The 25,792-nt window shown below is 42.8% G+C and overlaps 1 protein-coding gene across 1 annotated transcript; it reads right to left on the bottom strand.

The window, feature by feature from the left end:
* Nucleotides 1-761: 761 nt before the first annotated feature.
* LOC123249877 (zinc finger protein 436-like) lies at nucleotides 762-25,707 on the bottom strand. The gene is made up of 6 exons (XM_044678974.1): nucleotides 25,534-25,707; nucleotides 18,889-19,278; nucleotides 18,261-18,387; nucleotides 3,436-3,552; nucleotides 1,880-1,960; nucleotides 762-1,789 (listed from the first exon to the last, which is right to left on the bottom strand). The coding sequence occupies exons 1-6, from the start codon at nucleotides 25,705-25,707 to the stop codon at nucleotides 762-764; spliced, it is 1,917 nt and encodes a 638-aa protein (XP_044534909.1).
* Between the last annotated feature and the right edge of the window lie 85 nt (nucleotides 25,708-25,792).

Consider the following 25,792-nt stretch of genomic DNA (forward strand, 5'->3'; position numbering starts at 1 on the left):
CACAGGATTGTAGATTTAGAATTGGAAGGGAACCTGGAGGTTATCTGGTACAATCTCTAGGTTTATAGAAGGAGGAGCCAGAAGCCAAATCCGTGCCAGTGCCAAGCCCGTTTGTCCTTCCACTGTCTAAGCCGGGTGAGCTCTGGCCATCACTGCCCTTTCCCTCGTGCTAGGTGAAAACAGAGCTGAGGATCTTCTGGCCTTGCCCAAGATAGTGCAGGATGCAGAGGGACAAAGGAACAGCACTGGTCCCCTGCAGTGGTCATTTAAAAATGAGATGATGGACCAATAAAAGTAGAAAAGTCATCACTGGGAAACCTTCAATCCGGCCTGAGGAAGTTGCTTCAGAATCTGCATAGTTAAAAGTTTACTTCTCTTAAAAACTTAGGGCTTCAAAGCAAATAATGAGTCATGCCAGGCCTGTGCACCCAACCTCAAAACGGTGAGGAGTCGAGGCTCTATAGGCTTCCAGCCCCCGCCTGCCCCCAGCCCGGACCTCCTCCCTGGTGTCACTGCAGTGGGCTGGTTCAGTTCAGAGTATAATGAAAGCTCCGGCAGGAGCGCTCCTCCCATCAGTCCCTCTCCTGGGCTTGCAGAAAGAAACCCCCTCAAGGCTTCATCGTAGCCCTCGCATTCGACTTCCTTCCTGAGAAAATCTGGTTGTTTATGCCCAGAGAGGCTGCGGCCTTGCCCCAGGTCCCTTCCAAGAAGAGGAGCTGGCCCCGGCTGGCCCTCCGTCCTGGGCAGGGTTTTCCCGGCTGCTAGCCCACATTCTCCATCTTCACATAGGAATGGGGGTTGTGCAAGGCCTCCCCGAGGCCCCCCTGGGCACTACCGCCTTGTTCCTTGGCCCCTCGGCGCCCCTTTGGGTCCTGGCCAGTCCGAGCACCTTCTACGTCGTGCTTTCCCAGGAGGCTCTCGGGGGTCTGCAGCCTCTCCTGGCCCCCACTGCCCAAGGGGCCGGCAGGGGGCTCTTTAGGGGGTGGGCAGCCTCTCTCGCATTCAGTACAGGGACGGGGCAGCTCCCCCACGTGGCTGCCCTGGTGCCGAACCAGCCAGGAACGGCAAATGAAGCTCTTCCCGCACTGGCCACACGGGTAGAGCTTCTCCTGGGTGTGGCTGCGGAGGTGGCGCAAGAAGCTGGGCTTCTGGGCAAAGCGTTTGCCGCACTGAGCACACTTGTAGGTGCGCTCCCCGGAGTGGGTGTTCTGGTGGACCGTCAGGTTAGCCAGCCTCGTGAAGCGCTTTTCGCACTCCGCGCACTGGTAGGGCTTTTCCCCAGTGTGGGTCCGCCGATGCTCCACCAGCGTGGAGAGGCGGCTGAAGCGGCGTTCGCATTCGGTGCACTGGTAGGGCTTTTCCCCAGTGTGGGTCCTGCGGTGCTCCAAAAGGGTGGACAATCGGCTGAAACGCTTCTCACATTCTGCGCAGGGATAGGGCTTCTCCCCGGTGTGGGTCCGGTAGTGGGTCGTCAGCGTAGACTGGTGAATGAAGCTTTTCCCACACTGGGCACAGGTATAGGCTCGCTCCCCCGTATGTATGCGGTAGTGGCTGGTGAGAGTGGCCTGCTGGGCAAAGCTCTTGGGGCACTGGGGACAGGCGAACGGACGAGGGCTGTGCAGGGCCTGCTGGTGCTGCGTGCGGTGCTCCTTGCGGCTGAAGCTCTGGCCACATTCGGCACAGGGATAAGGCCTTTCCACGGACACTGCGGCCGGCACGTCCGGACAGTAGGGGCTGGGAGAAAGGGCGCTGAAGTCTCGCTCCCAGGGGGCGGGTTTGCCAGCGGGGCCTCTCAGGAGGGACGAGCTGCAGGGGTTCTCACAAGGCCCTCCTCCGAGGCCCAGGTCTGGGGTGGGATGGAGGCTCTCCTTGTCTCGGCCCTGCAGAACCCAGCTCGGCTCCAGGTCCTTGGACCCCTTCTCCTGGCTCTTCTCCTTCTCTTTACTGACCAGCCAGTCCTCTGCTGGGAGAAAGCACACACACACACATGCACACGCACACACACACACACGTGTGAATCGCTTCTGCCTCTGGTTTCTTTAAACAATAGCCTCGTGAGTCTGCAGTGGCTCCCTGCCCTCTTTTATCTTACTGCTGTTTAATCCCAGTCAGTGAAAAGTAGCGTAGCCTGGCATTCGAAGCCCTCGCCACCCAGCCTCAGTCTACCATCCCCTCCCGCTCCCTCCCGACATCCCCCCCCACCCAAACTTTCTGACTTATGACCTTTTCTCTGGAGAGACCTTGCTATGGCCATCCTGGCAGGTCCTTCCCCTTCCTCTCTATTTCTCTAAGTCCTCTTCAACCTTCAAGGCCCAGCTCCAGTTCTATCTTCTCCACAAAGCCTCGCTCAGCCCTTCACGGCGATCCCCTACAGAACCTGTCTGTGGCTAATCACGAATCACTGTGTATTTTTTGGTATTATTACTTCATGTCCCACATACCTTAGTCTCATCTCCCTACCTGAAGGCAAGGACCATCTCACGTCACCACCTCCTCCACTTTTTTTGGTAAACCTTCTGTCTTAGAATCAATATCCTGTATTGGTTCCAAGGCAGAAGAGCGGTAACTGCTGAGGAATAGGAGCTAAGTGACTTGTTCAGGGTCACATAGCTAGCAAGTGTCTGAGGCCAAATTTGAACCCAGGACCTCCCATCTTCAGGTTTGGCTCTCAACATCCACCTAGCTGCCCCCACCCTCTCAGCTGATGAGCCCAATGCCTCAGGTGCGTGTGCATACACACACATACATGCACTCACACACCAAAGACTGGCATAGGGTTGACACAAAGACACTTAAATTTGCTCAATGAAAACATCAAGGAAAAGGCAACTTTCATGTTAAAATAATGACCTATTAAATCAAGATGCCTGAGGAAGGGCCCCACAGCAAACAAGGCAAATAAGATACAGAGATATTGGTACTGGCTCTCGGGTTCAGAAGATTTTCCTTCTCTCCCTAGTCAAAGGAAGAATAGTCCTAGTGAGGTAAGACCCTGGGCAAGAGTTCAAAGTCACAAGCTTAAAACTCAATCCAAGAATGATCTCCAAAGTCCAAAAATGACTTGGAGTCCCTGTGCCCGTGGCTAAGTTATCTTGCCTCACTGTCCTCATTTTTACAATGAGGGAACTGGATTACATGAGCTCCAAGGTCCCTTCCATTTCTAAATCTTATTATCCTTATCATTTTCCTCACTATTTCTCCTGCAAGGACTTGTTCCGAAGGAAAACACAAGTGGAGACTCCTAGAGAAGGGCAGCCTCTGCTTAGCTAGAAAATAACTCTTTGTAAGAGGATTTCTAACAAGAGGTGCTGGTCTTGCAATAAGTAACGCATCCCTGTGGGAGAGATGGGCATATCTGCCTTGACACTTCCCTGACTCCTGCTTTCACCAGGGCACATACATCACGAGCAGGGGTAGAAGAGATCCAACCCTTACCCGTGCACAGGTCCGTGGAGATCTCACTCTCTTGCAGACTCTGCTGATTCCTCCCACATCCTCCTTCTTGCTTGATCCAGGGAAGAACATCTTGAGAAGAAGCCAGCGCACTGGTTTCTATAGGGGAAAGAGAGTCAGGGGTTGCAAATCATCGGACTTCCTTACTCTGTGGCCTCTGCTGCTTATGGGTGCAGCCACGGGATCCAGCAAAGCAGTAAGGCAGCTGGTTCAGCACATAATCTACCCCTCCTGTGTTACAAGCTACATGACATCTCTCAAATCTACTAACAGACCAAAGGGCTAATTTCAGATGATATATGCATGGAAGGAAGAGGTTCTAGCCTTAGCTCTGCTACGTAGCTTACCTTGAGAAAATCACTTCAACTTGTATGAACGTGGGCAGAAATTCATACCCTTGATCTTGCCGCCTTCCACAAATGTGCCACCTCCATTCAAGATCTCTGAAATCCCCTTATCAGATCTTATATTATTATAATAATAGACTATAACCTGTTGGCTTTTCGCCCCTCCCTCGGTCCTGTTCTTTGTCCTCACAGAGACCTCTAATCCTTCCTCCTGCAGTTTTTTTCCAAACCATCCAAACGCAAGGCCAACATTCTCCTCCTTTTGCCATTCTGATTCCATGAGGAACCTCTACATTGTCTTTTGCCCTTTTATCTTCTTGAAAATCTTGACTTACTAATTCCCAACCTTAGATTACTCCCATTACCAGCTGTTTTTGCTCCTGTTTGTGGCCTGCAGAAAGTGAAGAAAAAATTTACAAACCTTTGGTACAGGGTCTACAACAAATTTATGTTGCACAATCTCACCTGGGCCCTCAGTGAAGCAAAACAATCCTTTTACACCTCCCTCCCTCATCAACTCATCATCCCACTCAACAAAGCACACAAAAAAAGGTTTTCCAAACTCTTTTCATACCTCTTCAAACCTCCCATGTTTCTCTATTTCCTCAGCTAAGAACACTGTCTCCTATTTCACTGACAAGACTAAAGTGATTACTGTGAACTTCCCCTTCTCCCCTCACATCATTCAGATGTCTTTTACTTCTCTCTTATGGCAGAGATATGAATATATGAAAATAGCTTACAAATATATAAAAATACATAAGAATATTAATACACAAATTTTATTTGTGAATAAAAAAACATAAAAATAGTTTAACAGTAAGAGGCAGCTCTTCTCCTTGCCAAGGCAAACTCCTCTACATGCATAAATGATCCCATTCTATACTATCTTCTTCAGCAAAGTGCCCTCTCTTGCACCATTTCTCTCATTTAACAAATATCTCCTCTAGCATTAAAAAACTTCTACTTGATTTATCTATCCCCACTAGTTCTCATCCCACACCTCTCCTTCCTTTTGTGGCTAAAGTCCTGAAGAAGGCAGTCTATGTCTACAATTCCCTTCCTCTTCCTCACTTAACTCTATAATCTGGCTTCCTACCTCCTCATTGCTCTCTTCAGTCACCAATAATCTTTTAATTACCAAGTGTAATGCCTTTTCCCCATTCTGCTTGACCTCTCTGTAGCCCTTGGACCGTCAATCACCCTTCTCTTCTTGATCCTCGTTTCTCTCTATTTCTGCAATACCACTTTCTCCTGGGTCTCCTCCTACCTATCTGACCACTACTGTCTCCTTTGCTCAATCTTTATATAACCAAAATGATCCCTCAAGGCTCTGTTCTGGGTCCCCCTGCTCTACTCCCTCTATATTATTTCACTTGGTAATCTCATCAGCCACCAAAGATTCAGTTCTCAACTCTAAGCACATGTTTTTAGATCTATTAGTCTAGCCCTAAGCTATTTCTAGACCCTAATTTCAACCCTCCAGCTGCCCACTGGAATAGACATCTCCAAAAGGGAACTCAACATTGTTTTCACCAAACCCTCCCTTCTTTCTGACTTCTCAGTTATGGCTGAAGGTATCAATATTCTCCTAGTCACATATATGTCATTTTTTTTTTATTCTTGAATCACTCCCCACATCTATTAGGTTGTCAAGGCCTGTTGTTTCTACCTTTATAATGTCTCTCCTATATGGGAGGGGGGTGGGAGGAGGGGAGAGAAAGAATATGAATCATGTAAATATGAAAAAATTTTGAAATCAAGTCTTCCTGACTCCAGGTTTGGCAACTTATCCACTGTACCATCTAGCTGCATACTTCCCACTTTTAATAGGAAAGTGATGGACTAGAGACACAGAATGACATTTTCTCAGACATAACCATTATATTGACTTATTTTGCTCAAAAACACATATTTACAAAGGAAAAGCTTCTTCTTGAGGGTGCCAAGTCAGTAATGACAAACATGGGAAAAATGAGAATCAAGAAAACATTTCTAATGCACAGAAGGAAAATAAAAATTGTTTGTATATTGAAATGATTATTGATTGTTAAGTTCATAGTAAAAAAAAATTTTTTTAAAGGAAGAAAAGGAAATATTCTCAGAAGGATCAATGTATATAGTAGGTCGTGTTCCAATTTTCTTTGAGGGAAATTCCACCTACAGCTTGTTACTCCTTTTGAGTAATGAGTGGGATTTGTGATCAGGTTTAATAATAAAGAACAAAATTAGCCAGGTCATACAAAGGAAAATCCTATGACTTTAGTATTATTAGGATGGTGTTTAAACAAATGCTAGATTTTTAGATCTAAAAGAAACCTCAGATTATCTAATCACTTTTTTTTTTTTTTTTACAGGAGGAAACCAGAGGCCCAAAAGATTAAGAGCCTTCCATAAGGGAGAACATCTGGTCACTGTAGTGGAAGAACAATGCATTAGAGACAAAAGGCCTAGAATTCAAATAAAAGGCCATGTTTAGAATACTCTAGTAGTATGACCTTAGGGGGGAAAAGCTGCAGTCTCTAGGTCTGTGTTCTCATAATGGCTTCTCCAGTTCCTTCTTTACTCTGAAAGAACCCAAATATTCCAATTCTTCCCATGGCATGGTGCTGGCAGCAGCTAAGATCCCTCTTCCATCCCTTCTAATAGCAGAGGTACTCACCAGTACTGGGATGGACTGGGTTTTCTCTTTCCTCTGTGTTTGATAGCTCTTGGCCACATGGCTCCTCCCCCTGCTCAATTCGGGATAAGAGATCTGGCTTGGAGATGGCATAGTCTGGTAGGGAAAAAGGTGAAGTATTAGGAAGGACATGACCTATGTTGTTAACACTTGGATTTTGAAGACATGGATTCTCTAACATTCAAATGGAATAAATAAAAAACTAAGAAGGGAAAAACATTAAGCTCTTCATGTAGCCAATATACTTTATGGGAAAAGAATTTTCCCAACTCAGACCTTTGAGATTTTTCAGCTCCCAATCTTGTGCATATGCCCTGTGGGAAGAGTCCTTGTAAGCATTTTAGAAAATATTTTATTTTTTCCCCCTAATTACATGTAAAAAACAATTTTTAACATTCATTTTTTGTTTTTTAACTTTTGAGTTCCAAATTCTCTCCCTTCCCACTCCCTAAGATGGTAAGCAATTAGATAGATTTTATACTTCATAAGCATTAACTAAAGGAACTATAATTCTCTTTTGACTCTACCCACATTTCAAATAGCACAAATACAAATGTGGCTTTTTATGTAATTTGGAAAAGAATAATCAGTAGGCATGGACCACACCACTGAACAGGGGAACTAAGGTTCCACTCTCTGTCCTCCACGCTTTCCCTAGCAATTTTCACATGCCCACTATGTACCTAAAACTGTGCTAAGGGCTAGGTCTATAAAAAGCAGCAAAAGGCAGCTCCTCAAAGATCTCACAATCTAATGAGGAAGACAACAAGCCAAGTACAAACAAGCTCTATATAAGATAAACAGGAAATAATTTACAGAAGAAAGGGTCTAGAATAAAGAGGGATTAGAAAAAGTTTCCTTATGAAAACAGGATTTTAGTTGAAACCTGAAGGAAATAGGGAAGTGGGTATGTGGAGATGAAGAATATAAAAATGAAAAATGATAAAGGCTTGTATAAATATATAAATTAGTATTTTAATTAAAGCCATGTTTATAGATAAAATCATTAGACCACGCGCTTGTAAGCATTCAAAACTGCCACCACCTCCATTACTCTCTCCTGTTTCCTGGAAGCACCTACTCGCAAAAGAGGCCACTCCCTCCTAACCCAGGAGATTTAAACCCTCTCTGCGTCTACGTAGACCTCCCCATGCCCCCAAAGACCCGGAAACGGAAACCTGTTGGACCACGGGAAATGTAGTTTGATACATTTCCCAAATTTCACTTTTACAAGAAGGAACACATTCTAGGCATTAAGGGCAGCCAGAGAAGATATCCAGAACTGAGAGATAAGAGTTCCTAGAAGACCAAGGAGGTCAGGGTCACTGGGACGAAGAGTATGTAGGGAAATGTAAAGTAAAAGAAGACTGGAAAGGTCTAAAAGACTTTGAAGGCCAGAGGATTTTATATTAGATCCTAGAAATGAGCTACTAGGGTTTCTGAGTAGGAGGTTGACAGCCCTGCATTTTAGGAAAACCACTTCAGTGGCTAAATGGAGGCTAGATTGGAATGAGGAAAGACTTAAGGCAGATTCACCAGTAGGCTAACATAATTGTTTGGGGGTAAAGTGATAAGGAATTGCACTAAGTGGTGGCAGGGTCAAAGAAGGGAAAGGGGTACATACAAGAGATATTGCAAAGCTGACATCAACATTGGTCTTGGCAATAGCTTGGATATGAGAGGTTAGAGATAGTGAGGAGTTGAAAATGACTCCAATGGGTAGTGAGGGATGCAAGGATGTGAGGGAGTAGGGGTGATGCCCTTCACAGTAACTGAAAAGTTTGAAAGGGAGGAAGGTTTGGGGAAAAGTTAGGAGTTCAGTTTTTGACTTGTTGAGTTTAATTTATCTAATGGACATCCAGTTTAAGATATATGAAAGCCGGGGGGGGGGGGGGGGAGGCGCAACTGGGTAGCTCAGTGGATTGAGAGTCAGGCCTAGAGACGGGAGGTTCTAGGTTCAAATCTGACCTCAGACACTTCCCAGCTATGTGACCCTGGGCAAGTCACTTGACCCCCATTGCCCACTCTTACCACTCCCTTCCACCTACGAGCCAAAACACAGAAGTTAAGGGTTTTAAAAAAAAAAAAAGAAGATATATGAAAAGCAGTTGGAGCCGTGAAGCTAGAAGGCGTGGCAGAGAGGGTGTGGCAGGAAAAAGATTTGAGAATCAACCACACAGGGATGATAATTACATCCAAGGGAACTGCTAAGATCACCAAGTGAAGTAATAAAGAGGAAGAAGAGAAGAGAGTCCACAACAAAGTCTTATGGGAAACCCACAATTAGTGAACAAGACCTGGATGAAGATCCAGGAAAAGAGACTGAGAAAGAACTCAAATAGGCAGAAAGAGAACCACGAGACTAATGTCTTGTCTTGTGTAATAGCTGAAATTAAATTATGAGGTTACTAGTAGTTTTAATAACTTTATTACATCAAAGTAGTAATAGTAAAGAGAGGGAAAGATAGGAAAGAGGAGAGAGTTGCTTAGCTTACTACTCTATTGGCCGCCATGATAGATTTAAGATCCCCACTGATAAGGGTTCCTTCAGGTTCTGTGCAGTTGGAATTTTGTATCCCAGGACTACGTTCCCCAGAATTCTTTTAGTATTTCCCAGAATTCCTTTCCTCTGCATCCTCACATTTTGTTGTTAAAAGTGTCTATAACCATGCCCTCAAAGTCTTTTTCCTGCTAACACAGCTGAAAAAACACTCTCACTTTACTTTACTTTTGAGTTATTATTAATAATAAATCTTATAAAAAATAATACTTGGAGTATCTGGATATTTAGTTTTAATCTTACATTTTTTGGCGACACAAAAGGATTTCAGAACCTTTAAGTGAATAGAGAAACCAGGCTTTTCTCCTGCCATGGGTTCCCCTCCCCACCCCAACTCTCTTTGGAGTTTCCCAAGGTTCCCTGCCTAACGCTACCCACCAGGAGAGTTTCTCGGCAGGCCCTGCACTCTCTCGCTGTTGCTGCGCTCACATTAGAAGCTGCTGCTGCCCACCAAGAAAGCCCCTGAGCTCTCTCAGCCAGCTGTTTTCCTGGCTACTGTCCCACCTCCCACAGTGGTCTCTGGGTCAAGTCTCTGTGGAGAAGGTAACATGTACATATTTCCCCTGCTTCTGGCCATGGCCAATCCCTCCCCCTACCTATCAGGGTTTTCAAGCCTGCACTAACTGCTTTCCAGCAATAGCGTGAAGCAACCAATGCACATGACCCAAGCCCTGGTCATAGCCAATACGCACTGCCCAACCCTGGTCATAGCCCCATAGTTGCAGCTCTGTGCATGGTCCCACACTCTATACTCCAGGTAGCTGCTACATCCAGCCCCACCCCCAGGTAGCGGCTCTGGTAGCCATTTGAACCTTCTAGCTTGCAGCTGGGGTGGTTCATACACAGTGTGGAGCAACAAACCCTGCGCTATTCAGTCCCACCCCCTTTCTGGCTTCTGAGCCAGACTTAAGCAGACTCTGAGGTTTGTGTTTTTTTTTTTTTCTCCACACTCCTGGCTGAGAGCATTGCACCTGAGCAATTAGCCCGCACGGGGTGGGGTATCAAGTCAGTGGACCTGAAGTCAAATTATATTTTGGTGGGGGGAATAAGCCTCTGATTTTTTTTTTCTTCTCCTAACCTCCAAGTCAGGGTCCTTGCTTTTTACTGTTAAAAAAACAAAACAAAAAAAAAACAGCTTTATTTGAGGAAGAAACATGTTACAAAACATGGTTCAAAATCTGACAGAACACTTTATACTCCCAGAGACCTTTATTCAGTTTGAAAACCTTACCAGACTGTTTTTTTTTTCTTGATGTTCCTGGGAGTCTTTATTTTCATTGACTTCAACACTAAACAACAAAAAGCTAGCCTACTTAAAATATAGACCTGATTGGATAACTTGGAAAAATTCTTGCCTCGGTTCACAAGATGCAAAAGAAAGATCCCTCCCTACCTATGCTTCAAGTAGAATACCTCCTCTCTCACCTTGTCCAGCTCCTGGCCATCCCACCCTTCCCCTGTCCCTTCCCTTCTCCTAGTGCCCCACCCACCCCTGTCCCTTCTCTCAGCTGCCAGCACTCCCCATCCCCAGAGCAATCCCATCCTCTCACCTCACGGGCTCTTCCCTCTACCCCTCCTCTTACTTTCTCTGTATCAACACAGACATCCAGCCAAAAGACAAAGACTGCAACTAATTCAACTAAAGGCCTTTTCCCCTTAAGGGAAGTGCCCACCTTAAATAGGGATAGGGAAGTGATGACCTTAAGGCACCACACACCTTTTATACCCTAAAATATTAAGAAATTCAAGCAAAATGTCCCTACTTTTGAGGATGAACCTGTGGTCATAATAAAGAAGCTGGAGAACATTTTTTCCACTTATGATCCTTCATGGGTAGAGAGACAAAATTTACTCTAAGCCTTTTTGACAGAAAGAGAGAAAAATAAAATTGTTTCTCTTGTTAATAAAACCCAGGGAAGGAATGCAGTTCACTGGCCCAAGCAAGATCCTAAATGGGACATAAACAATGAAGAAGAATATTTACAACTATGCCAACCTAGAGAGGCATTGCTAAAAGCCATGAAAGATTGCTCTGATAGGTCAAGTATATAGAACAAGTTTGAGAGTCTTAAGAAAACAGATGATGAAACTCCCTCCCAGTTTATGGATAGACTTATTGAGCTGGGAGGTAGATACATAGACCTTGACCTTTCCAAAGGGACAAATTAGGAGACAGTTTGTAAATAACTTGCAAAGTGGTCCAAGATTATTTTAAGACAAATTGTCCAAACTGGCCTAATATGGACCTTGAGGAATTAAGGGGGATCACAGTTTATGTATCAAAAGGCCATGAATAGAAAAATGTGGAGTCCAATGGCTTGGTAGAGACATTAAGGAAGGAACGAAAATCTTTAACTGAAAGATTTGATAAAAAAAGAAAAAGAAAATTAAGGTCAGCCAGTGGTCATTGCCCTTTTACAGGAATCCAAATAGCAATTGTTTACATGCCACTTCTGTCCAAAAAGGGGTCACATAATGATGAACTGTAGGAATTGGAATCAAAAATTAGAAATAATAACTTTAGAAATTATTAACTCACACCAAAATACCCAGCAACATCATATCCAAAGCGGGGTTTGTCCATGCTATAATCAAGGTGAGAATGTCCCTCAGCATGGAGGAGCCCAAGGTAATACCCAAAGATCTTTATAAAGGTGTCAGGGGTGGGGGAGGTATAAAGGGCACTGGAATCAGAGGGTACTGTTATAAGGAAGAGAGGGTTAGAGCAAGTTTTCAGAGGCACGAGACCAACAGGGAAAGAATCCTAGAATGGAAAAGTATGGGTCAGACAGTTAACTGAGGTTTGGGCTTTTTTTCTCTGGTTTGACCTGGAGAGACTGGCTGCTTTTCCTTAGTAGCTGATAACTACCCTATACTACCCTGATTCTCTATCCTGTTTGCTGTCCTGCTGCCTTGCTGTTATCTACTGTGTTTCCTGGTGATCCTGAACCATCTGGCATCTGTCTATAAGCCGTTTAATTCAGTATGTGGATGATTTGCTCTTGGGCTCACCAAATGCCACAGAGTGCCAAGAAGATAGCAAACATCTCCTTTTAGAGCTACATAAGAGAGGCCACAAGGTCTCAAAGGCTTAAAAGTTCAGTGGTGTCTCCCCAAAGTGAAATATTTAGGATTTATTTTAACTTCTGGTGCCCGCTATATTACCCCTAAGTGCATTGAGGATATTCAAAAATTGAGCACACCTTCCACTAAGAAACAGTTGAGAGCAATTCTTGGAGCAACGGGATTTTGATGATTTAAATCTATCCCTTTCTTATAATGAAAGGGAAATGGAAAAATGGAAGCAAAATTTTTAAGTAAAATTGACAAATAGAGTATGGGTGTCATCTGAAGGAAAACTCCTACTCCCTAGAAGTTTTTAGCACCAAATTTGCCAATCTATTCACAAAAATGGTTATTTTGGTACCCAGGGAATTGTGGACTCTGTTAAAAGAGTACGGATAGCCCCTGGCATAACTACCATAGCCTCTAAAGTATGTACATCCTGCCCTACCTGCCAAGAATTTAATCAGTACTTCTTTCATGGCAAAGCTTTTGGTGGGCATCCTCTAACTTAAACATCTTTTGAACACCTGCAAATTGATTTTATCACTATGCCAAAAGCTGGGCAATATAAACTTTGTCTGGTCATAGTACATCAGTTGGCCAAATGGCCTGAAGCATTTCCTACTGCTTGAGTCACGGTGGCTTTTGTTGCCAAGCTGCTTTTAAAAGAGATTATTCCTTACTTTGGCCTGCCAGCATGCATTGATTCAGATAGAGGAATTCATTTTACTGATTCGATCCTGTCTCCTAAATTTCATGTTCATTCACCATACCATCCCCAGAGCTCAGGCCAAGTTGAGAATGAATAGAGATCTTAAAAGTATGGAAAATTGTGCGCTGAGGCTCATTTAAAATGGTCTAAAATTCTCCCTCTGGCCCTCTTTTATCTTAGAAGCAGGCCCAGAGAAGATCTACACATCTCACCATTTGAGATGCTTTTTGGACATCCTCCTATACAGGCTAAGCCTTTCTCTCCTGCATACATATCATTATTAGGGGGAGATACTTCTACTACCTCTCTATTTATGGAATTTGCAAACCAAACTGTGAGAACTCCATGAATCTGGAGCTGCTATACAAACAGGTCCTACAAACTTCTCATTCCATGACTTGCACCCAGGTGACAAGGTATACATTGAGAACTTCCAGTGCACTGGGGCAACTCAGCCTGCCTATGATGGTCCATTCCAAGTCCTAGTAACAACTCCAACAGCTATCAATATTGGAGAAAAGGACTCTTGGATCCATTGCTCTCATGTAAAGAGAGCACTTTTTATAGATAATGACTGTATCCTATCATACTTATTGTACTTGCCATGTGAAATGAGATTAAATCTACCCTGCCCATTCTTAAATCTAATCACCAAAAGTGTAAACAACTCAACTTAACTCTCAAGTGGGAGGTCTGTGACCCATGTGTACAAGAATAGGTGACAAATCAGAATTGACTGACTGAGAAAAGCGTCTTGTGATTGGACACATAAACTAAGAGGAAGGCACAGGAAGTAACGAAAGAAATGGCCTGGATAAACTAAAAGAACTTCCAGAGCTCTGTCTCTCGGCTGATCGCTTCTTTTTGTGGTGAGTGACTAGGACCTGGAGGAGCTCCGACTGCTGGCTGAGACCATGGACTAAGTGAGAGTGCTGTTAATCTCTCCCTTGGAATTGCATGTGGTGAGTGTGAAGACTAAATCTTCTTGGACTTCTCTAAAGAAATTGCTCTTTCAAAAGATATACTGTGATTGAAGCTTCTGCCTAATTCATCTCCGGCCCTCAACCTTGGGCTCAAAGATGAGCCTCCTCCTACTGAGGATTAATTAGATCTGCCTGGGTTAAACAAGGAGGCCAGAGCAAATTACTTAGTGTGTTAAGATTACTTATCCTATCTTATCCTCTCTCTGATTTTCTTATTTTATCTTCCTCTTCTCATTTGTAAATAAACTTCCACAAAAGTCATTTTTACTTGAGGTTATTCCTTAATTGGGGACTGATAATTATTCAATTCCCTGGCGACCAAACCTTTTAATATTCACCCAACCAAAACCCCTTTTTTCCCCTTACAGCTGATTGTTTTAACATTTAATTTTGTTTTTAAGATTATATATTAGTTAATCTATAATATTCTGTTACACTACATCATTTTCAGCTACTGTATTTTTGTTATTGGTTATATATTCTGTTGCACTGTATTTATTTGTACTTTCCTATACCTGAACCTAAGAAAATACCATTAAAGAACTCCATAAACTAGTTGGAAAAAACCTGTATTAGTAATCCTTAAATAAGTTGATGTCCCTTTTGTGATTTTTGAGAATTTTGTATTTTTTTTAATGTGCATTACCTGCTATACTACTGTTTTATAAAGCTGTTTCTCTGTGAAAATCATTTGCACTCACACTGTGGATCATGGCCAAGTTAAAAAGGAAATGGATCTCATTTTTGGGTGAGAAACCTTTGTATTCTACCTCTCCTTGGCTGACACAGTGTGCCACTGATTGTAAGTTATATATTTTTGATTTTTAAAACTTTTTTGTCATTATTTTTCCTTGCATGTGCAATATATTTGAATTTTCTTTTTTTCTTTCATTTTTTGTACTTTGAAGCACATGTTACCAGTATTAAGATTTTTTGATTTTGCACTAGGGCAAGTTTAAAATGTCCATTAACCCTAATATAAATGCATACCGAAAAGCTTTAGACTACAGAAACCTGCCATTCGTTGTTTAAAAATTATGGGACTTTGCTTAATGATTCTGTTTGATTCCAGAAGAAAGGAATACAAAAAGAGCCACTGCACAGTGCCAAAGAAGCACAAAGCTAACCTGCACAATGCCAATGAGCACAAAGGTCAAAGAGACCAACCAATCCCAGTGGGATTGATGAGATACTGCACCAAGATACAGAGTCTTGAACTTGTTTGAGGCTCGAGGTTGCAGCTGTTTGACATATGTTAGACACAGGACTTCCCTAAGCCACGTCTTATCAAGCACCTCACTTTGGCTGCCATCCTGGCTCCCATATCCCTGAGAGAAAAGGTAAAATGAGACCAGGGAATGCTATTTCCCAATTTGTGGCTAATATCTAGTCCTTTTTTTTGTCTTTCATAGTGTAGCAAACTTTCTGTAGTCGTGGCTACTGATTGGGTAAGTGCATAATTGCTTAAATCACTTTAATTGGGCCCTGATTCAAGGACCAGTTATAGATTTATTTTTCTTTACTTAAAATTTTTACACATAAGACTCTGATATTTTATATTCCATCCAAAAGTTATTTTTTTCTCTTTCATTTAGACTTTTTTGATGTTTTTGATTTTCTTTTGTCAATTGTTTCTTATACCTCATAACTCAGCCATGTATCCCTGGGTGATCCCTGGGATTTTTTCACCATCTTCCTCAGGGGAGAATGTATTATTATCCTATAATGCAAAATTTAAATTCTTTTGAGAGTAATTTTAGGATAAGAAACTTGCTATCTCCCAGAATCCAGAAAGTGAACTGTTTGGAGAAGGCACCATGAAGATGCCTGCAGGAACCACACACTGCACCAAAAGATCCAGAGTGAATTTTGGGATATGCTAAATTGAACCATGGGGTGTTGAATGCATTTATTTTGAATGTAAACTTTTATGACAAAGGTAACTGCCCCCAGTTGGCTTTTTGTCAGTGCACCTAACATTAGTTATGTTCTTTTTCTCTTTTATTTCCCTTTATCCCCAAATTATTGTATATCCCTCTAGCTAAGTTATAAGTTTGGTTATGTTTACAAGATCCATTGGGGTGACTAGTCTCCCAAAGGATCCCAGGGGTGAATGTGTAGTTGGAATTTTGTACCCCAGAATTCCTTTAGTATTTTTCAGAATTCTGTGTCCTCACATATGTCCTGATATTTTGTTAAAAAGTTTTTGTAACCATGCCCTCATGGTCTTTTTTCCTGCTAAAGTGACTGGAAAACATGCTCTCTCTCTCACTTTACTTCCCTTTACTTCAATTTATTATTATTAATCAATCTTATAAAAATAATACTTGGGAGTATTTGGATATTTAATTTTAATCTTACAGTTCCAAGCTCCAGCCAGAAGGCATTTACTTCCTGCTGGATCTCCTTTCTCCACCCACTAACTCTCACACATCACATCTCAGGAACCAATCATAGTTTCTTCATTTTCCTGGTACTGTCCAGGGGGGGGCAGTGCCTGTGTAATCAGTTTCCCAACTCATTGGTCTCAACTTCCTTTCTCTAAGGGTTTGTTGATATCTGCACATCTCAGTGGTAAATGACCTTCAGGTCCCTGAGAGGCAAAGTAAAACAAAGGGACATTAATAGAGAGAGACTTCCAACACTTAGAAACCTAGAGAAAAGAGAATATCAAGGAGAAGGTGATCAATAGTTTCAAAGGCTGCAGAGAAGTAAAAAAAGACTGAGAATTGAAAATGGTCATTGGATTTAGCAATTAGGAGATCATTGATAATTTAGAAGAGCAGTGTCAGTGAACTAATGAAGTAAGAATCACATGGAAGGGGTAAGAAAGGATCCAGAGAAGAGAAGGTAGAGGCACCTATTATAAGCAGTGTTTTCAAGGAGTTTAGTCACAAAGGGCAGAAGAGATGAGGCAATAGTGGGGATGGAAGGATCAAGTGAGGGTTTTTTCCCTAGGATCAGGTAGTCATGGGCATATATGTAGGCAGCAGGGAATGAGACTACAGATAAGGAAAGTTTGAAAATAAGTGAAACAGTAGGGATGACAGAAGGGGTAATCTGCTAGAGGAGGTGGGATGGAATGGGATAGCAAATAAATGAAGGGATTAGCCTTGGTAAGGAACAAGATTACACCATGTGAGATAGGAGTGAAAGAGATAGTGGCAGAAGGCACATGACTGATAAATGAGGAAGAGGAAAGAAGAGGAAGTTCATGATGAATGAACTCAATTCTTCCTGCAAAATATGAGGCAAAGTACTTAGCTGGGATGAGGGAAAAGAGGACATAAAAGGCTGGAGGAGTGATGAAAAGCTTGGAAGAGATGCTGTGGAGTGAGACAGTATGCTGGAGGTACAGTATGATCCCATAGGAGCAGTGAGGGCTTGGTAGATATGATGTAACATAAATTTGTATTGGATCCAAGCAGAATGGCTGTGTGATTTTCTTCACTTCTGTTCAGCAGCACAAACGTACTAACCAAGCTCCTATATCTGCTGATGGTGAATGTTCCAAGGCTAAGCCCTAGCAAGGCACCATCAGCAAAATGATAAGGGGACTAAGGACTCAAGAAAAGAAGACAGTGTAGTGTTGAATTAATTCACAAGAGGGACAAGATGGGGAGAAGAAAAAGTGGTTAGTGCAGGCATGATAACCTGAAAGAGAAATGGGAGGTTAAAGGACTGAAGGTCACAGTATGGATGAAGAGTAGGTTTTATAAGGGAAGCACAGGGAGGCAGAAACCCAATAAATTATGATCAGATAAGGGGATTTCAGAGTTTTTTAATATGGAGGTGATACATTTGTGGCAAGATCCAGGGTCTAATCATCTTTGTGTGTGGTTGAGATAGGGTAGAGGAGTAGGTCCTGGGAAGTGAGTAGGTTGAGGAACTTAACAATTCAGGTGTTTAAAAAGTGTCAATAAGTATGCTGAAGTCCCCTTCTATGAGGATGGGAGTTGAGAAAGACTGTGAGTTAGGCACTAAAGATATCAAAGAAAGAAGGAGTGTCCAAGAGGTCTGTAGAAAATAGCCACCATGATTTTGATCGAGTTTAAGATGTAAATTATAAGGATCTCAAAGGAAGAGAGGATAATAAGTGACTAATGAAAGTTGATCCATCACCAATCACTCATGTGGCCAATATTTATCAAACACCTACAATGGATAAGGCCCTCTGCTAAGTCTTGTGAAGAGATACAAAGATATGAGACAAAGCCAAAGTTTACAAGTACAGTATAGAGGAGTAAGTCAGGTATATAAATAACCTGGAATAATAGGAATAGCATTTCACCGAAGAGGCAGGAGTTCCAGGTTTTTTGTGCAGTCCCCATTTTTTTAGTTTTAGCTTCTAAGCAGATGTTCTTTTCTCAGACATAGAATTTTAATTTAATGGGTAAAAATTAAACAGGATTTTTACAAAGACCCCACAACTCTTAACACTGAGAGAGTAACTCCTTACCCAAAGACACCAACGTTTCATAGTTTCCTCTCATCACATGTTTGTAGAGCTCCTTTTGCCACTCATCCAGGTTCCCCCACTCCTGCTCAGAGAAATACACAGCCACATCTTCAATAATCACAGGTACCTAGAAAACAGAGACATCCACTTCAGAGTCACATCTGATAGCCAGCCCTCTCATCTTGACTATTTCTGGATCTCTCTAATAAAACTCCAGTAACAAAGTGTTAATCTCCACTAAGCCTCAAGCTGCTCCAGGTTGAAGAGGGTTAAGTGTTGGTTATATTTTTCCTATTCTATATGCCCTCACATATCTAACTCCAAACTACAGGCTGTTTTTAGAGGTCTTTACAGGTTTCTTCTCAATATTCAGTTTCCAATATACCTGTCATCAAGATAAACTCTCCCTACATACCTCAACTTCTTTGATCAAAGCCCTTCATTTTCTTTAGCCCAGAATGTATATTATAACTCTGACCCCTGTTCTCCCCAAATATCCCAAAGTTTCTTGGAATAACTCATTGACTCACTTTAGGGACAAAGAGTTCTGCCATTTACTGGCTCAGTGCCTGCTGCCATTGCTTTTTAAGAATATGGTGTGCCAAGCTAGTAGCCACCAAAAGATTACCTTGGGGACCTCGCCCTTGCTGCCTGGGGGAAGCCGCAGGATCCAGAAGTTCCTGTTTCTGAGCAGGTTCTCCATGTTTTCCAGCCTCCTCTGGAGCAGCCCATACTCTTGGAGCAGGGTACCCAGCACAGTCCATTTGCCCTCCAGCTGGTTCCCAAACTCCATTGCAGTCTTCTCACAATCAATCAACTTCTTCTCTGCTGTCCCAGTCCGTCCCTCCAGGGTCTGTAATCGGGCAGCTTGGGACTCCACCTTCTGCTCCACAGCCTGAATGGAAGCCAGGATAGCCAGCAGTGAGATCTCAGCTGACTGGAGCTGGGCTTCACGGTGGGGGACTGTAGGAGATGCTGGAGGTGCAGGGTGTTGTATGCTGGTGTCCCATTCCTGAGACTAGACACAAAGAGACACAGAAACAAGTTGGGGTGAATGGGTAAGAAATTATCTATACTTACCACAAGACGGTGGCTGAGAACCTTGTGTGAGCTTTGGAAGCAAAGCTCCCGTCTCAAGGAGTAGAGGCTCTAAAAGACAGTGCTACCACTGGAATAACCCTGGCTAGGAACCATCATCCCCAGGGTCAAGTTACAGCTGGGCAATCACTTCCCATTATGGAACTGGTCTCCTAATTCATTGCTCTTGATTGTGAAGCCTCCTTTGGGCTCTGAGAGTCTACAATTTTGAGACTACACTAAGGCTAAGATTTTACATTAGTACATTTTCCCTCTCTAAGCCTCATACTCCTCATGTGCAAAGTCAACAATCTTTATACCACCTATAATCATAATAGTTGGCATTTAGAACACATCAAGGTTTTCAAAACACTTTACAATTATTTCATTTTGCCCACAAAAAAATCAGAGGAGGAAAAGACTGTTATTATCCCTATTTTACAGATGAAGAAACTGAAGCCTAGACTTCCTAGGGTCAAAGAGCCAGTAAATACTAAAAACTGGATTTTAACTTAGGTTTTCCTGACTCCAGGCCCAACACTATATGGAGAGCAAAGTACTTCGTAAACTGTGAAATGTTACAAAAATATGAGTTGTTACCTCCTCCTAGGACCAATACATTCAAACAGCCGCTGCTATATAGTTAACTTCATTTTTAGTAATTTGTACTAAATTTACTAAAGTGTACACCCAATGAACAGAGTAGCAAAGAGATTCAAAAAATAAAAGGGTTTCCCCTTCCTGTAAGAATTACTAGCCTAACAAGAAAAGACAGGTAGCTTCATATAAAGACATAAGAGGAAAACCTCTTATTTATTGCTATTTGTAGGGTTTTGTCATTTAAGCTTTTCCCTCAGTCTTGGTCATTCTCACACTACTAACAGACCAAGCTGCCCCTAGAATTTTAGTTGTTTCACTAAATACTTAGAAAATATTCTGTTCTCCTGGGAAACTGGTTTGTTTTTAGGCTGCTTTAAAAATCACCTATTATACAGACTGAGATATGTAATTAGGCAACCTATAGAATTGGTCCAACAGTATGTAAAGTTTAGATAGGTACCACAGATGGACAATGAATTGACCTCAGATTTGAGAAGGAAGAAGAGAAGGAAGAAAATAGGCCAAATTGTACTTGGGAAATTTTCCAGAGTTTTCAATAACCCTAAGTTTCTCCCTAAAACAAAACCACTATATTATGAATGAATGAAGCATTTATAAAACACTTACTATAAGAAAAGCATTGTCCTAAGCACTGAATATATAAATCACATATGATTCATAATACCAAGGTTCTTCCTGTGTTACTCTAGGGCTCTGAAGCACAAGATACTACAATCTCAAAAGAAAGCAAAATTGCAGATCATTGCAAAGGTAACTAAAGGGTTATATGGTGGGTCAAAATAGGACACAGCATGCTACAAATAATGAATTATACATACAAAGTAGCAGAAAGGATATTAAAAGTGTATAATCAGAAAAGAAGGCCTACCTTACCACTATATGTGGTATGAGAGATATGTAACTAATGTTCAGTTTCATATATACTCTTTTTTTGTTTGGTCCATAGAAATGTTCACATTTCAAGATGACTGTTACAAGTAAGCAAAAAAAAAAGTGTAAACATTTGAAAAGAAAACCAGCCCCTCCAAAAAAAAAAAAGTATCACAACATATAAAAAGAGAAATTGGGAGACTAGTCAATGATTTATTAAAAGGATTCCTCAAGGAAGTTCCCTTAATACAAAATGTGGCTCAGGTTATACTTTACTTACAATTTATTATGTTACAAATAAACTACATAAACTAGATTTATGGTATAATACACATCTGTGCTATGGGGATGTAGGAATAAAGGGGCTGTTTGCTGGCAGAAGGAATCAATTAGAGAAGGCTTTGAGGGAAAGGGTAGAGCATAAATTGATATTAAGACATTAATTTTAGAAAGAGAAGCAACAACACACATTTACATAAAAATATGGGGTTTTAATGTTTACACAATACTTTTCTTATAATAACCCTGTGATAGGGAAAGTATGATTCCCCATTTTGCAAATGAGGAAAATAAGGTCCTGATATATTGTGTGACTAACTCATGATTACACAGCTTACTAATAGAACTAAGAATTGGACCCAAGTATTTTGAATCTAAGTACAAACATTCTTTCTACTATATCATGGCCCCTTCCTAATTAAGGCAGGTGTCATAAGGCATTAACCCACCAATAAATAACAGATTCAATAGATGCGGAAGGAGCAGAATCCTCAAACTGACATTACAGACCTTGGGTTTGATGCCTCAAAGTTTTTGACACTGTCAGCAGATACCTCTTAGTGGATCTCTGAGGGTCCAGACTTTGAGTCTGACATGAAAAAGGATGGCAAGATATGACCTCGCCTTGAACTGAAACCTGATGTATATCATTCATTCAAGAGGCATTTATTAAATACTTAATTTATGCTGAGGACTGGGGCTTTAGCCCGTTCCCTTGCCAGGTTCTCTCATGACTCATCTGGACCTGGGAGTGGGTCCAAAATCAATCAACAGTATTTATGAACCATCTGCTATGCATAGCAGACATTATTCTAGGTGTTGGGGGCACAAAGACAAAAATAAAATGGATCATGCCTTTGAGGAGCTTACATTCCAAAAGAAAACACAGATTTGAGAACTAGTAAAGCAGAAGAATATTCAACAAGTAATTGGGATCTAGTCTCAAGTAGAAAGAATAGTTACTTGACAGTAACAGAGTAAGTCTGTGAACAAGTCACTTCACTCCATTAGGCCAAACTTTTTCACACGAAGGGATGACTTCAGTGATTTTTAAAATCCCTTCCGACTTAAGAATCCAAGACTGCAACACTTTGAGCATCCAGCCCCAAACTAGGTAACATGGGAAGTATTCTAAAAAGGCTAACCATCTAGATCAGTGATTCCCAAAGTGGGCGCTACCGCCCCCTGGTGGGTGCTGCAGCGATCCAGGGTGGTGATGGCCACAGGTGCATTTGGGGGTGGTCTATAACTGTAAAGGGGCAGTGATAGTATGTGACAGGGGGCACTAAGTAATATTTTTTTCTGGAAAGGGGGCGGTAGGCCAAAAAAGTTTGGGAACCACTGATCTAGATGGAAAGACAAAATTAACACAAATGCAAAGAATCAGAAAATTATCAAGTGCCTAAGACTAAGTGTTTGTAAAATTCAGAAAAATCAAGTGAGACAGGTTGAAAAGAATCAACTTTCAAAGATAGATAAAAAACTTAGAAAAATAGAGAAGACAGAGCATTCCAAGTGAAAAGGCAGGAGGCTGAAATGATATTAATTATGGTAAAAAACAAGTCCTGTTCATAGGATCAGCCTAGCCGAAGCAAAAAACACAGATTAGAAAAGAAAGAATAAATTGTGCTGGCCATAGTGGGGAAGGCCTTGACATTCAAGCAAAAGAGTTTGGACTCAGTAGACTAGAGTTTTCCTCAAACTGTGTTTCATTAAGTTTTGGAAATCATTTAGTCCAAACTCTATTTTACAGAGATTCAGGTGACTTCTCATACAGATGCTCCATGTCATGTAAATAGGTATTCTAAAAGAAAAATGCAATGTTAGTGATATCTTTCACTGAAATATTAAATTGTGCAACAAAATATATTAATGCAATTTTCAACATGAAGATAGGCTTAATTTCTCTTATTTTGTCTCAGGAATCCCCCCAAACATTCTTTTTTTTTTTCTTTTCTTTTCAAACTCTTATTTTCCTCTTAGAATTGATACTAAGTATCAGTTCCAAGGCAACAGGGTTAGAACTAGGCAATGGGAGTTAGGTGACTTGCATAGGATCATACAGTCTAGCAGTGTCTGAGCTCAGGACCTCCCACCTCCAAGCCTGGTTCACTTTCCACTTAATTACCCACCTGCCCCAGTCATCCTTTATAGTGGGAGAATTACACACCCCTAGGTCCATCACCCCTACTTATCTGGAAGTCAATATTTATGAGTTCCACCCATGTATTTTAAGCCCCAGGGTGTTTCATGGCCAGTAGTTGAAAAATGCTAGCTGTGGGGAGTCTCCTGTCCATCTTTCCTGGCTGATTACACATTATGAACTTTATGTTCCAGTCAAACTGGCCTTCTCATCAGTTCTTATACATTGTATTCTATCTCCAGCCTCTGTCAAGGCTATCTCCCATGCTTGAAATTCTCTCCCTCCACATCACATCTTAGAACCCTCCCCCACTCTTCCTTTAGAACTCGGCTCAAATGCCAGCAACCTCCATAACTTTACATGTATCCAACTCCTTATCTGTGAATATACTGTAACGTCCCAGAGAAGCTTGCCTATCTTTTTACTGTATCTCTCCACGTCTTGTAGAATGCCTAGCACACAGGAAACAATTTCTAAGGTTTGCTGACTATCAACTTGTTCCCCCTCAGATTCTAGAGCTGAGAGACTAGATATCTGACATTTCTGCTGACTGAAAATTCAAAATCACTAGGGCTTGTTCCCTCAACTATTGCTTTTTTGGACCTTTCCAGCTAGGCCTGGAGCCTGGCAAAAAGGAAAAGCTTATTTGGCTGATAAGACAGAGGAGACATGAGAAGTGCAGGTGAAACTCCCAGGGTTATGAAATGGAGTTTTGCCCTCATGCAGGGTAAATAAGATTTCTCAATTAATTCTTCCTCATTTGAAAATGAACTGAAGCATACCCAGATTTTTATTCAGCAAGGTATTTCCAACTCTAAAAATCTATGGTTCTGTGAATTTCTTGTCATTTCAGAGTTCAGTTCCCTCCAACCAAATAGTCACACTTCCATGCAAGGTCAGTCCCAAACACATAGAAACAAAGACAAGAGATAGTTTAAGAGTCTTTGGATGAGAACCCGAAAGGTAAACATTTGAAAAACAACCTGATAACAGGAGCTGGGAGGTGCCATAATGCCTTCCTAGGATCTTTGAGAGAATAAAAACCTTAGAAAAGACACCATAGACCTGCTCCCAATTTATTGCACCAGGGGACTTGGTCTCTCATTGGGGCATTAAAGAAAGGTTGGGGGTATTAAGAAGTCAAAGCTATCTTTCTTGAAATAATTACAAGTCAAAAAAATGTTCTAAACGTGATTATTTCCCCTTAATTGTACATCGGTTACCAAGAGATTTATCTAGAAATTTCTTGAAGCCATTTCTATATGGTGGTAGTTCTTACAGTCAGATACAATAGGGCCTCATACAACTAGTTCCCTGTTACGAATCAAATAAACCATGTCATGATTCTGTAGCTATGACAAGACTCATTTATAAATGTCAGCCTAAATTATATAAAATTAATGCCTCTCTTCTTCCTTCCCAGGTACAGGGCCAGCAAAGGACTTCGGAAAGATACTAATGCAGTCTCTCCCCCCAAAAAAGGGGAGGAACAAATGGGGGAGGGGGGAGGGGAAGGGGGGCGTCTCTCTGATGCAGAGGTTTGGCCAGGATCCCGCTTTCAGCAGCAGGTGGGCAGAACAAGAATCACAGAACTTGTCCCTTCTGGCCCCAATGAGAGGACGCAGGATGGGACAAGAGGGTGGTCCTCAGCTGGGGAACGGAGTTGAAGGTCAGCGAGGAAACAGAACGAAAGCAAGATGGAGAAAGGGCAGAGGGAATCTCCGGGACTGCAACAAGGCTGCAGGGACCCTCGCCCTCTGGGGGCCCTCCTCCCCAAGTAACTCGTGCAAATTGTCCCCGGGCTGGCTAGCTCTCTGACCTCGGGCCTCGACCCAGGCTTAAGCGATCCCAGGCTTAAGCGATGCCCTGGCCTCACTCCGGGAAGTTGGGCTAGGGGCCTAGGAATAAGGGGCACCTTCCTTGAGAACCTGGGTTGGGGCTGGGGGGGGCGTTCCTCACCGGTGCAGGGGTCGCCTCGGCCATGGCCCTCGGTTTCGTTCCCAGGCCCCTAGGAGGCTGTGGCGTGGGCGGGCGGGTTCCGGAGTATCCGGTCTCTCTGCACCCAGGTCCCACGAGAGAAGATTCCTCTGGTCAAGTCGAGTTCCGGGGCCGTCAGTGGACTGGGCACCAGAAACTCGAGAGACGACCCCGGCCTCCGTGAGCTCCAGGAGGGCCGGCCCCGAGCTAGGCTGCCCCCGCCTCCACAGCCGCTGCTGCTGCTGCTGCTGCTGCTGCTGCCGCCGCGGCCCGGCCCCGCGCTCAGCTCGGGCCCCTCAGCCTCACGCTCGGCTCCGTCCGGCCCCAGCTCCGTTGCACCTGCGCTCCGGCCCTACTCCGGCTCCCGCTCCGGCTCCGGCTCCGGCTCCCGCTCCTGCTCCTCTGCAGCTCGAACCGCACAGCTGCTGCAGCTGCCGCCGTGTTGATAACCACTGCATCCTGGGAGTTCGGGTCCCTCATTGGCTGGCCCAGGAAGGAGAAATGCTCGGCGCCTCCTCCCGGACGCGGAGCACACAGCGCCCCCCAGGGTCTGTAGGAGCGAACA

The sequence above is a fragment of the Gracilinanus agilis genome, chromosome 5 (assembly GCF_016433145.1).
Source record: "Gracilinanus agilis isolate LMUSP501 chromosome 5, AgileGrace, whole genome shotgun sequence".
Classification (NCBI taxonomy): domain Eukaryota; kingdom Metazoa; phylum Chordata; class Mammalia; order Didelphimorphia; family Didelphidae; genus Gracilinanus; species Gracilinanus agilis.